The sequence below is a fragment of the Eurypyga helias genome, unplaced genomic scaffold (assembly GCF_000690775.1).
Source record: "Eurypyga helias isolate BGI_N326 unplaced genomic scaffold, ASM69077v1 scaffold2391, whole genome shotgun sequence".
NCBI lineage: Eukaryota > Metazoa > Chordata > Aves > Eurypygiformes > Eurypygidae > Eurypyga > Eurypyga helias.
The window spans coordinates 1-14,733 of NW_010231285.1; the positions used below are offsets into that span (position 1 = coordinate 1).

Here is a 14,733-nt window from a genome sequence, read left to right on the forward strand (position 1 = left end):
AATTAATTTATTTAAATAATTAATATTTTAATTCAACCACAACATTTCATATTATGTTTCTAATCCACAACAAAATTGCACTTGCATTCATTTGCACAAGGCCTTGAAAGCAGTAAACAAGGATCATTTCAGTCCCTGTAAATTTGCGAGTAGCCCTGCATTCAAGGTTAACAACAATAGTTTCCTGAAAAAAAACCCACTTTTTTCATGACTTAGCCACTGTTTGATATTACATCTGTTGACTTCACTGCAGTGAACAATTCAGCAAATAACAGAATAGTTAGAATGTTTTAGAAGTCTATTACATACTACCTGTAGAAAGACCATTTTAACAGGAATTGCCGTGCTGCTTTAGGAAAGCTGGGTCTTCCTTCATATGGTTTCAGTGCTTGCATCATTACATTATCAAGCCAAGCAGCCCACTGCTCCAGAGTGCTTTGCTGTTGAAGTGTCATCTTGAAATCTGTTTCTAGTCTCTGAACCATGTTGTCATCACACTGGCACACCCAGGAAGCCTGCTCCTGTTACAGCACATGGCAACTTTTGAATTAACAATACATAAGCCGAAGCACAGAATGTAATTCTTTCTCAAAAATTAAGCAATTCAGTGAATGAAAAGGACAACCCCCTGGCTAGATAAACTAGGGAGATATTTATGTCTAGCATAATTTTGTCAAAAGCAAATGGATGGGAAAAGCTTAAAAAATAAGAACAGACATTAAATAAAGAAATGAGAATGAACAATGGAAACAACACAAACGTAGTTTTCTACACTAATTTTCAAAAAGACTTCTAGTTTCCTCATTCATCATTCTTCTACTCAAATATTTGGGACTTGTCAGTGTTTTCTGGGACTATACGCAAGGCAAGCAAGAAGAACAGTTAAATGAGGGGCTAAAGTAACGAAGTGGCAAGGAATCAGTCGCAAGATTCCTTTTCAAAGAGGTTAAGCTTACAGGGACAATTTCTGTTATCTTATAAAAGAAAGCTTTGTAGGAAAACAAAGATTGTTTTGTTTGCTAACTAAAGGCATAATGGACTACACATTACTTAAAGTACAACAAAAACTGCACGCAAATGGAGAAACGTACTCTGCATATCATAATAAACAAATTAGTGCAATCAAGTTTAAATAACACTAGCTGGTCAATTCAGAAACTAAGAGACAAAAAATGAAGATTCACTAACTGCAAGTCATATCCTTAAACTTCAGCTATCATACGCCACGTTAACACCTCATTCACAGACTGTATCTATGTTAACATATTTCAATACTTAATATAGTGTATCTTTGGTCAAGTATGCTTAACTGACTTCTGTTACGATTGTGAACAAGTATGTTAAAAACACTCCAAGGGAACATAGAACTCGAAGTAATATGGAACATTTCACTTTGGTGGGCAAAAGGAAAAAAATACTTTTCCTCAGAGGGGCAGAAAAGTGGAGAAATTAAGCTTAGTGAAAATATAAACTTACATTCTGTAGCTAACTGGAAACTAGTTCTAATCTGTACTAATCTAACAAATTACTCAGGAGATCTTGTAAATTTAAGCCTAAGAATTTAGATAAGTAAGGTATTGCCTTTGAAATAGTGACACAGTCTCTACTAAAAACAATGCTGTGTGTTTAATAGCTTTTAGAAAGATTCAGAAGCTATGCTATCTGAGATCTAATTCTAAGATATCATTTATGCTATTATTAAGACATCATTCATAGTACCCATATTAAGAATGTATTTGCTCTACATCTGCATGGAAGTTGGAAGAAAAGGTGCACTTCAAAACACTGAATGGAAACAGAAAATGGTTCTGAGCTCTTACTTTCTTAAAGTGTAAGCTGTTCACATTTGGACTGAATCACTGCATATATGAATCAGCAAAATCACTTCACTTCCTTGGTAGAATAATGACAGTTAACAATAAAGTTCAAAATCATAGGGGAAATAACACTTTTTTTTTTTTTAAAGCTGGTTATTTGAAGCTACATTTTACCTGAACATTGGCAAAATCAACACGGTTAAGATCATTGAGCATCTGATTGATTTGAGAAGTATTTTGAAGCACAGCACGAGCTGCTTGAGCCAGGTGATTGAGAGATGTGTATCTTCGCAGAGTCTGGGCAAAGGCACTTACAGCGGCAACCTATTAAGAAATTGATTTATTTTAAATTACTGTAATCTTTATCTGTAGATTAATTCTACAGATTGAATCTTTACTTTCAATTTCTTGTTTTTGTATTAGTGAGTTCTCAAATGTGAATTATGTCCATGTAGCAGGTCAAATAATGTCTCCTCAAAATTTTTTTGACAAAACCGAGTTATTTCCTCTCCCATTATTTGCTACTTGATGCTAAACATGAAATTTTAACATTAAAGTTAAAATGCTACTGTTTTTAGATGCTACCGCTCACTTGGTTTGCCACTGCAAGAATAATACTGCAACAGTTTTGTCTACCTTGGTTTGTATCATCCTCTGTGGAATATTGTTCATGGCATTTGAAAGCCAGCCTTCAAGGCTTTTTGCAAAATTGCGAATGGCTTGGGTCAAGGCACCTGTGCATTAAAGAAGAAAAACAGAATGAAAAGCAAGCAATGTACCTGTCTTGCAATGTTTTGCTTCCTCGGTACTTACGTACTCAATGTCCAGGTCTGCTGCTTTTACATAGTGAAAGACAAATCCAGTCCAGGTTCATAATGTCTCATTCAGATATAGATTATGCAATAATGATTTTAGTTTTGGTTTAATAAGCAGTTCTGACTTCCTCACCTAACGATCTTTTAAAGCAGTATTGTTTCGGGCACCCTTATAGAAGAGTATCAGTAATTGCAGCAGTTGTTGTGATGGAAATTTCCATCACAAACTTTCAGCTTTCCATTTCATAGAATTATAGAACGGTTTGGGTTGGAAGGGACCTGAAAGATCATCTAGTTCCAACCACCCTGCCATGGCCAGGGACACCTTCCACTAGACCAGGTTGCTCAAAGCATGCATTTGAGAAAACATTTTTCCTTTATCTTGCTACATAGATGAAAAGATAAATTATGTCAATCTCTACCAAGAATTTAGGCTTTCCTTAAAAAAGGTAAACCTGCCTCTGTAAATGGCTGACCTGGAGACCTTACACATTTCCAGTTCCAATTTTCTTTTGTATCATACATAGTGTACTGAAACCTAATTTTATTTCCCTGAGAAGCAAAAAGTCAATACAATTTTTCTGCAGTGCTGTTGAGGATTTTCTGCAGGACTATGGTCATGTAGAGAATCTCTGAGCCTGAGCAACTCTGGCTTCGGCCTAGAGCAAACAAGACACTACAGGCCCTAGAAGAGAATGAACAACGCATCAAGGAGAAGAAACGTTACAGCAAGAAGATCTGAAGATCTTGGGAATGAAGAACTGTGAACACTCACAAGCTCACGAAACCACTGCACCTGACCACGCAGAAACTGCAAGTTGCTACGTGAACAAAGCTTGCTTATAGCAAAGATGTTACATGAACATCATAGCAAAGATGCTACATGCACAAAGCTTGCCTTTAGCAAGATGCTACATGGACAGAGCTTGCCGTTCATAAAGATGCTACATTTTTTAACAAATAATATTAGCTAGGAACCAATCATAATCAATGACATATGTGCTAAGCATTTAACAAGTGTATAAAAAGGCATGTAATTTTGCAATAAATTGGCTCACATCGATCATATTGATCATGGCGTGAAGTCCGTTATTTCATCCCTCGCAACACAGTGCAGTACCTGAAAATATTCTTATGGTGATTACAACTGATGTAGTCACGATAGCAGAAGAGGTGTTCACAGCATGACAAAACAGCTTTGTTAGCTGCACAGCTACTGAAGGCCCCATTTTTTAAAGAAAAATATTAATACCAATTTACAAAGTGACTGCTGTTTTTTCATGGAAAGGATATAATATGTAGGAGTTATGAGGTTTATAGTGGGTTGCTAACATGACCTCTTTATAATATTTAGCACAGCATAGGCAAAACAATAAATGCTTTATAAAGGAGTTCAACTTCCTTCATGTAAATTCATTTTCCACCAAAAATAGCCACAAAAATAGACTGCTGGAGTAACAACAGATTCTGTAAAACTGACTTAGAAAAAAAAAAATCTGTACTCCTGGTCATGGTTGAAAGGCTGGACAGTTCCATACTGCAACGAAAGAGTCAGGATAGCAGAAAGAGAGTGGATTGAATAATTTACTGTAGTAGAATACTCAGTAGTGGAATAATAAATTGGACTAAAAAGTTCTGAGTTCATTTTTCATTGCCTCAATGGCCATTAAAATTAGTTTCAGCAGCCACTGATAAGGAACTAAATACTAACGGTACAAAAATGGAATCACAAAGATCAAACACATTTTTTCTCCAAGTAATCAAAGATTAATATGAAAGGTTTAAACTAAAAACTACTCAGCTGAGTGGAAGGACTGACTGGCATTACTGCACATTGGCTCAGGGCTACAGGACATACATCGAGGTCTATCAAGTAGTCTACAGCCAGGGTACAAGGAACACATTTTTATTTGAAAACGTAACAGAGAGAGAAAGAAATATGTTTAATATGAAACTGTATCTTAAAAACTACATCTTCCAACTGCAGTAAAATCCTCAGTTATTTTTAAAATACCAAGCATGTGTCAACCCTCAGCACAACCTCCTATGCAACAAAATTGAGGATAAATGATACATGATACTTTCCTAACTTTCAAACTTACTACTAAAGCTGCCCTGTAAGCCACAATACCACCACGTCTACACACATGCATGCACAGTAATTCTTAAAATGTTTCAGGTATTCAACTTACTAGGAATAGGTCTAAGGACGTCAGGAATGAGAATCTCCACCAAAGCCTGGTACATCACATGGTCACAATTACACATCCATTTCAGAATAGACTCATTCTTGCAAAGACTAATCAGCTTTGCTTTTGGAAGTCGACTTTCTATTTCACTGAGATTGCTGGTGTGAAAAAGACGTATCAAACAAATAAATGAGAATGCATTTACAGCAGGTAAAACCTTCAGTGGGTGTTAAAATGTATTATTTTACAAAGATGTCATGTCTCAACCAGACCTAACAGAATATCTTGAGCTGTTGTGTCACATGGAAATAGATTTTAAAAATGCCTCTAATAGCTTTGCCACCGGTCAAAGTATGCAGAGGTACAAAGTATCATTTTGGCCTAAAAGAACTGGATAAAATATTGTGAAAAGACACCTTTTACTTTAGTTGTCCAAGCAAAAAGGAAAATGGATGATACAATCGTTTCAAGACTGCATTTTAGCATACAACCAGCATATACAAAAATGCTAGACAACATAAATTTAATTTGAAAAATTAGCATATGAGAACAAAAATATTACTCTGCAGGTAAAACCAATACGCCTATTTGACACTACTATTATATTATCATAAGAAGCAGTAGACAAAGAGAAACATCTACTGACCTTGGTTCGGTAATATTAGTACCATCAGGTGGAGCAGAGGGAGAATAGCGCCAGAAAGTTTGCCACAATTTTTCTATCAGACTGAACTGAAGATTCACAACCACATCCAGTATTGCCTGAGAAAATACCACACAAGTACAGATTGTCTTCCACCCCGCTGACCCCTACTCCCAGCTCGAACTAGATCTATAGCTTATTTTCCTTCATTGCATATTGGAGCAAAGGCAAACTGTACATTTCTCAAGTTATAAATAATATCTGTTTTAATACCCTTGATATCCATGAATTATCCAGCACTATAAACTCGTGTGCAGAGAGAGTTGAGTTAAGGCCAAGTGCCCATGCTCAGAAGTCTCCAGAAATGAGCATGACCTATGTAAATGTATCAGAGGAAGTCACACAAAGAAAATACTTAATGCTACTGCAATCACAAAGGAAACCTGACATTTTATTAATTTTTTATAATTCAGTACAGGTTTGAAAGCACCTTCAGAAATAATGTTAAAAGACATATTTTCAATATCAAATGTGGCTTAAAGGTCTCAATGTTTCTTTAAAATGACAAAAAAATTTACTGCTTTTAATGTAAAAAAATTACAAGTTAACCTGATTCAAATTTCCTATTCACTAAACCAAAGGTCTGCATGTACAATCTGAAGTTTAGTTTCTCTAACATTCTGAAACCATACACATAACTACATTCCATTCTCAGTGTCTATTATATATTACTTTTTTCCCCTGTAAAGGAGTCCCTCCAGAAAAACCTTCTTTGCTGATGTCCTTTCTAATGAAACAAGCAAAATATTCTGGAGGATAATCACATACTAGATTTCATAAACTTTAAAAAAGAAATGATTTATAGGAAATACCTCACAGTGCTCTCGATAAAGACTCTGCAGTGATTTGATGTCCTCAAAGGTAGTACCATCTGGTAGAGAAGATATTTCAACTTCCCCAAACTCTGGAAGTACTCGAGATGCATCTGTTTCCATGACAACATAATGAAAGAGGGCTGTTGTGAACCGTGCCAGTTACAGTACGATTAAGAAAAAAACTAAGGATGATACAAAGAAATTAATTCCAAAAGGTCATAATGTTCAAAGAAAAAATTCTTTCACACCTGTTGTACGTTAATATTGTAAACAAATTCAGCCAGCATTTTTTAATTGAAAAGAACTATGACAGTACTCTTGAAGACATTAAAAAGATGTCATGTATATACTACACCTATATAGAACAGCTTACACATGTTTTCAGAATATTATAGGATGAAGGAAAATATCTATGTCGGTGTGTGAAAGATTAATCCTTGAATAGTGTTTTTTCCTTGTTCAACTGAAGAGTTCCTATATAGTCAGGTATGATGGGATTTAGTAGACTCAATATACATTTTTATTTGAGACTTACTGAACTTTCCAGTAGAGCCAATGTGTGTTTTTACTATTTGTCACAAATGTTTCCAAGAGACAAGCTGATATAAAAGGAAAATGCTTCACTGAAGGGTACTTGGAAAGAAAGATTCAAAATATTTTAATGCTACACTTCTGTTCCCAATGATTTCAGTAACAGTGAAATTAGACCAAAGGATTTCATGCTTGAAAAAACCGACCAAATAAGCCTGTACCTTCTGCAAGAACACAGCCAGAGTCTTTCTACACAAACAAATAACTAAATTACCATTTGTTTCCATTACTGAGAACACAGACTTAACTGGATCCATGAATCCATAACTTGAACATTTCAAAACATTAATTTTGGGGTTCTAGTTGAAACTATTTGGCTCTTTCCATTTGTAACACCACAGCACACTTTCAAAAAAGCCCACTGGCTGGCTAATCTGCTTAGTACTGCAACACCACTGCCCCACTTTTAAGAAATAAAATGCACTGTAATGCACATGCAGGGAACAAATGTAACTGCAGGAATTTCAATATGCATGTCTAATATAACTTTGCACAGCAACTGCATTGTGATTTATATAATATCGAATAGATCACACAAATGCAGTATTTGCCAATATTTTCTTTTATACTTACATGATGCATATTAGATGCATGTTAAATAAAGCTCATATGACAGAACATGTAATTTAAGTGTCATTTTGTTCTGTTGTAAGAATTTTAAAGAGTAAAATGTAAAAAATTTTAAAAGGTAACCTTAGAAGCAACACCTGTATTTGTATTGATTTGATATTCACAGTGATAATGAAGTACATCGGATTTGTTTATACAGCACTATAAAACTTGCTTTCATACCTAAAAACTGTTGATGATGTTGACTTTGGGCAATAACAGTTTGTTCAACAGATGTGCCTGTCTGTTGACCACTTCCTGTGAAGCCATCTGCGACTCCATCCACTTTCTGCATAGGCTTATACCTACAAAATATCAAGTACAATATTATTCTTTCTGTTTACCTCTTCATAAAGAAGATCATACCATCTATGTTTGCTCTGATTTCTCCACCTCAAAAAAGTAGCAAAAGAATTCACACATTTTCATTTATTTTGCAAATAACAGAAGAAACAATTACTAAGAGAAGCCAGAGCATTAACAATACACTACAGAAGTAATAAAGGTGATAATGCAGCACCACTACCGATTTCCTGTGGAATTTAGCTTAGAAACAGTGTACCTACTGTAAGACCAGCTAATTTACACCAGAAGACACCAAATCTTTCCCTTTCCAAATAGCTTGACTTCCCAATAATTGTGTAATTAAAAAATAGTATTTCATTACGACAAAATAGTATTACAGTCTGAGGATGGGGAAAGACTTTTCAAATCCAACAAACTTCTTTCAGAAGCACAGGCCTGAGAAAGCTACGTGGAAACCCAAACTCTTCACTAGTCAATTTTCAGAATCCTTTATAAGGGACATAAACCACAATGATATGAACGAGACTGTTGATTTGGATGGCCAAGTGTTTGTCTCGAGAGTCAGTCTGACAGGCTGAAGATGATGCCTGTCACTTCCAATACAACTGAGAATTTACTCTGTCCCAGGCCTTAATGGTAACATCTTGGATGCTTTGCACTTTTGAAAAGGAATTGTGGCCACTGAAAAAGAAAATAAGAGAAACTCCAAAGCTAAATAAAGTTTGGTTTAATGATCACTCAGACTGGAATTGTTGCGCAGACTGTAAAACTCCATGATCACTTTAGAAATGCGACAAGAAATTCCACTCTCAATTCATTACCTTGAGAAGCAGTTGGGAACATTTAGTTTCCATTAAACCTAAACCAGCATTATCTCATGTAATTACCGAGATTTTATTTCAAAATAAAGTTCCCATGAAAAACACCTGTTCAATATTCGAGGCATTCATGACATAAATCTATGCAGTAATAAAAGACAAAAAGTACACCTTTCCACAGAAAGACTCCTGTCGTAGTTAACAAGTAGTTTTATAACTTCAGGATATTCAGTGCTTGGGAAAAAAGAAGACACCTATACCAATCCTATCTCTCGGACATTTATATGAAGTTTCGCTTTCTCTAATTGTCTAGTGTAAAATCCTATGCCTGTTGAAGACAACAGTGAAACTCTAATCAACTTTAATAAATAAAATTTCATCTCTGTTATCATGGTAACACTGAACTCTTCTGAATGAGCTTGCCATTAGTTGATAAATCTACCTGTATTCCAGGCAGTTCTGGAATTGTTAACTTCTCTCTCACTATACATTATAATTACAAATTCTAGGCAGAGGATCAACTTCAAGACAGTTCCATTTCTTTCTACATAATTTATTCTTTTACTGACCATTCAGCTGAAATAGGATTCAAAATGTTTTGAATATATAAAAATAACACTCTTCTCAGAGTTTATCAGTTATGCAAAAAACCCTTTTAATTAAAGTATAAAAGCCAACTTAATCCTTTGATGCTAGGAATAAGGATTATCTACCTACTTACTCCACTGTGCTTTATATAAAATATGCTGGGCTAAATTCTTAATTCTGGCTCTGTGATAGATTAACTCATCACAGGAGTTAACCAGTTTCAACAGCATTAGAAAATTACTTACAAAATGAAACCAAAGAATGGAAAAAAAAAAAAACCCAAACCCAAAAAAACCCACTTCAGGAGTTTCAGATGAAACAAAAGCAGACAATGGTTAAAACTTTTAGATCAGCTGTCTTTTACATACAAGTAGAGCTCTGGCAGTTTAGACATCAAACAGGTCTCCAGATTCTTTAGTTAAATTCAAGCCCTTCTTGGAGTATGGAAAAAATAGCTACAATTTCCTAACTGGTAAGAGTTGCATTTCCTAAAATTATCCATACTTTTACTCTATTCCCCTATTGTACTCACTACTAAGCTATGCCTTATTTCATCTTTCCTAGATCCTAGGAGACTGGGAGCAGAAAATGGTAACTGACTTTACATGAATATTACAGCTTCCTAATAATATTTGACCCAGAAAGGACACCATTTGAATTTTATACAGGTTAGCATAAACACAGTAAAAGTTTGTAAGTCTTTAGTCAGCAACAGACATTTTTTCAATTCGTGCAAAGCTATACAAAATAAAAAAAACCCACCCTAAACCACTGAAATAACAACATAAAATCAGGTAAGTCAGAACTGACTCTGAATGATATACCGGTCTCACTTTGTAGTTAATTTAGTATACAACTTTATTGACTTCCATAGTTGAACTGTGAAAGAACTTCATTAACAGAAATTTCTCTCACACTGCAGAACAGATTAATAACTTCCTGACTAAAATTCAAGTGCAGCAAACAAACCATATTCATTAATAAGATAATGCAGAAGGGAAAGTATAATAAAGTGCCTGCTTGGTTTGAAATGCACAGGTGAAATTGGTAGGGAAGAGAAACAAGCTAAAAACTCAAAACTATGAGAAGCCAAAATGTATTGACTAAGTCACAAGACAGACAAAAAACAGACAGCAGCTTATTTAGTGAAATTTTCCGCAAATTTTGTTGTTTGCCTGTACTGTTGCCATGCTGCCACTATTTGGATTTTACTCTAAGTCTTAGAATTTAGTCTTTTTCTGAAAAATCCAACTCATACTGTTATGCAATTTATAATATTCTCTCTTTTTCTTAAAAACTCTGTCTTCTATCCTGGCTTGCTAAAAGACAAACAGTAGGGCTTCAAGAAACAGAACTAAGCTCTGAAGATTCATCTCTATTTTATTTTTATTTTAAATCTATTACTGTGATTTATCACTAGCAGTTCACTGATGTCTGTGAGAAGTGAGTTAATGGAACTGTGTAACAAGATGGTGACTTATGCATAACAATGTGTAAAGTACTTTACTACTTTATGCAAATAAAATGTTGCCATTGATGTTACTAGGGGAAAAAACTCCCAGCTTTTAAAATCAGCAGAAGACAAAAGTTGATTCAAACAGCTTGCAACACCACAAGCAACACATACTAAAGCTGTTAACTACAAGAAAATTGAAGCAACACAAATGCTTAAAAAAAATTAGTGAAGATGCAAAACCTGCAAGTACCAAAGAAATACCTGAGAAGCATTTGCATCCTATCAGAAGTTTTGGTGTATAGATTAAATTTGTACTGGTTTCTTTTTAGTGTCTGAAGAAAACAAAACCACTTCCAAGTGTACAGTTGTGCATACATCATGAAGCCTCAAAAATAATGCAGAGGCTATATTTCAATAAAAGCATGGTTATCTGAAATCAGAACCAGTAAAGAAATTTAAGAAATGCAATTTTCCTGTGTTCTTTTAAAACATCTCTTCTCAGTCCAATAAGCATTGTTGAGATACATCTAATCTAGAAGCCTAAGCATAAGTTCCTAGATTTTTAAGCCACAATCACTTCGGCATCATAACCACACTACACACGAAATATCTCTGCTCGTTCAAGTGAAAGACTGTGATTTACTCTGAACTACTCCATTAGAAGGCTCTTTAGTTGTTTATCATGTAAGTTCTCTTACGATTTTAGGATATTGTGTCTTAACAAACTTGTCGCCCAGTTTTATGGAGGCAAGCCAGGCCTTCCCTTACAAGTCTGATGCATACAGAAGGCCCAGCTGAAAGGCAGGGTGTTATCCCATCCAAGATTAGTAGTTAACTGTGCATTTCTTCAGTTCAAAGTCTCTTGGTATGTGGTTGTTGCCTCCAAACCACTGTCTCAGTTGGAAGATAGGACCATTAGCACCTGTGATCTGTAGATACTGTTCTTCCTTCTTACTGGAGCAAAGAAAGAGTACTCCCAAAGCTCCCACTGATAACCAAGACTAAGCAACTAACAGCATTACCTTCCATCTTAAAATTATGTCTAATAAATCTTTGACCCTTGAGTTCAAGCCCAGAACAAAGTCTGAACATGAACATACAAAGGCACTTTGAGATATTCAAGTTATGCAAATAGAAAAGGTGCATGAGCCTCAAATAAAGAAAATTAACAAAGAAAAATGATCCACAGAAAACATTCAGTCTACAGCCTTTGCCAGAAAGAACTGTTTAGCCAATTAGATGTGTCTCACAGAGGTGGTAGAATTGGTATAACTACATAGAAAAAGTATATTGACTTCAATTTACAAATAATTTAAAGGACAAAAGACACAATAGAAATATTAGTAAAGCTGGAGAAAGAGCAATGTTACCCTAATCATGTAAATTATAATGTTCAGTCCTTCAGCTCTCTCTTAATAAATCATGCTAGAATTCTTCAATACACTATGACAACTATGACAAAAATACATACAGACATATATCAAATATTGAAATTAGATACTAGGTACGTTCAGTAAATGTGGAAGAAATCTTACTTCAAAAATACAAATCCACTTTTTAAACTGTGTACTGAAAGTTTTAAATTAAGTCATTTTTATATTTAGCACTTCTTTTTTCCTATAAATGCCTAGCTTCTGAGGGCTACAAAACACAAGCGTATCTCAGTTTCTATTAAAATTAATCAAGCAAATTATACAGACATTTTTACTTTAAGAACGTTGAATAAAGCTTGACATTGTATGAAGAAAGACTATCTTAAACTTAAAAAGTAAGGCTACAAAGAGAGAAGAATGGACCAAAGCTCATGATTGCTACACACTAAGGAGTGCCTGTAATGAAGTAAACAAACTAGATTGTGGAATAAATTAATTGATTTGTTAAATCTTTTTCTGAAATGTCTGTCATAACCAGCACATTCCAGTGAGACAAAAATGTTCTGGAATCATCATAGTTGGTTTTGAAAAGACCTGTTTCTGTTAAAAAAAATAGCAGTTTTCTGGTTCAGATAAGTATGAATAAGTATGTTAAAGTAATAGTGGCTCATGGATTTCTATTTTTCAAGGAAAATTTCCTTTATTTTGTTGGATAAACATCTTAATTCTGAAAATATCTATAGCCTGTTCAGTATTGCTTGTATGTTTGATGATATGTAGAGCAGAGCCAATATATGTTTTTCACAGTGCAACTGTCAAAGCCTGGCTAGCTTCTTGATGTCTGCATTTTATTTATTTAGGATGTTAGGAGTTCGGAAAGCAGAAAGTATTTTACTGAGATCTGTGTACTCTGAGCTAAGGAGTGAACAAAGATGCTAAGAATTACTTTGAATGAACAGTACACCAGTACGACTATGTGAACAATGCTTCTATTTCTAGGGTAATGTCGTGGTTTTAACCTGGGCTCTCTGTAAAGTACCACACAGCCACTTGCTGACCTTCCCCCCTCCACTAGTGGAGGAGGAGAGTCAGAGGAAAAGGCAAGGAAGCTTGTAAATTTAAGAACTATTTAATAATATAAATTAACATTATAGTGATACTGTATTATAGTGATAAGTAATTAAAATAATAGAAAAGAGCACCTATCATACAATTGCTCACTGACTGACACACAGCCAGGTCCTGAGTAGTGAGAATCCTCAGAGCCCCCAAAGCCAGAGCCCCAGGACAACAACCCCACCTGGAAAAAGCCATCTGACTCCCCAGTCCACTAACAAACTAACCCACCCCACTGCTAACAATTGTGCCAAGAGCTCACAAAGGAGCTCATGACCCAGCTATCAAGCTATCCCAAGTCTTCAAAGACCCCACCAGGCCACTTCCCACCTCAGAACTGCAGATGTGCCCCGAGCCTGACATACCATGGAATGAAACACTCCTTCGGCTGTTCTGGGCCAACCGACCGCACTGTGGAGAAAAGCAGCTATTTCCTGACAAAAACCAGCACAGGTACCTAACTAGGGACATCACAAGATTTCAAGAGTGTAAAGAGATCAGCTAGTCTTTTGTCTTAAAGGACAAGAAGGTAAGTAAGGCAAGGTCCTGAGCAAAGAGATAATGCCTCATCTAGGAAGAAATACTGGGACAGCTGCTTTTCAGGATTTAATAACAAAGCCATATTAAGTAATAACAACATGGTGGTCTTTTCTGCAGTCAGTACTGCAGATAGATGATTGAGGCTTCCACTTCTTTCATTTTCCCATTCTTCTGTCTTATTGCTAGCCTCAACTGAAATTAATGCACAACCAACTTTTCTACTACAGCACAGTACTTTTCATGTAAAAGCTACCTATTCAGCATAATTATCCAGTGTATCATGGTTTAGCTCCAGTCAGTAATCAAGAACCACACAGTTGCTCATTCACCTCCCTCTCCCCAGTGGCATGGGGGAGAGAATCAGAGGAAGAACAGGAAAGAACTCGTTGGTTGAGATAAGAACAGTTTAGTAATTAAAAATAAAGAAATAAAAATAAATAAAACAATGATGCAAATAATACTAATAATATGTAATAATAATAACAGCAACAACAATAATAACACTAATAATAAATGATGAAGAAAAATAGAACTATTACTAATGATAACTGTATGTAATGAGAAGGAAAACAGTAATGGGAAAAACACCCAAATGATAAAACTGCTCTCCGACTGCTGACTGATGCCCAGCCAGTCCAGAAGCAGCAAGAACCAGAGACAGAAGAGTCTGTGAGAGCATGAGAGCACACTGAGGGAGCCCCCAGACAAGCATGACATTTTATGGCATGAAATGTCCCTTTTGTCAGCTTGGGTCAGCTGCCCTGGATGAATGCAGGGAAGCTGGGAACACAAGTGCAGTATCAGAAACTGAAAAAGTCCTTCACTTAATACAAACATTGGTTTGGAACAACTAAAAACATTAGTTTATTGTCAATATTTTTCTCAGCACAAATCCAAAACATGGCCTTATACTAGCTACTGTGAAGAAAATTAACTCTATCCTGACCAAAACTTGCACACAGTACTTTGTAGTTCCCAGCCTTCATAGAATCATAGA

At 35.4% G+C, this 14,733-nt stretch overlaps 1 protein-coding gene across 1 annotated transcript in view; it reads right to left on the bottom strand.

Annotated features, from left to right (window-relative positions):
• Positions 1-312: 312 nt before the first annotated feature.
• RFX3 (regulatory factor X, 3 (influences HLA class II expression)) overlaps positions 313-14,733 on the bottom strand; it is a gene marked incomplete at its 3' end in the record, with an annotated part of 22,382 nt that continues 7,961 nt past the window's right edge. The window contains exons 4-10 of the mRNA XM_010160988.1: positions 7,723-7,844; positions 6,337-6,449; positions 5,468-5,583; positions 4,825-4,979; positions 2,454-2,551; positions 1,992-2,141; positions 313-521 (exon numbers count right to left, since the gene is read on the bottom strand). Coding sequence (XP_010159290.1) covers positions 313-521; positions 1,992-2,141; positions 2,454-2,551; positions 4,825-4,979; positions 5,468-5,583; positions 6,337-6,449; positions 7,723-7,844 — 963 coding nt within the window. The remainder of the gene's footprint in view (positions 522-1,991; positions 2,142-2,453; positions 2,552-4,824; positions 4,980-5,467; positions 5,584-6,336; positions 6,450-7,722; positions 7,845-14,733) is intronic.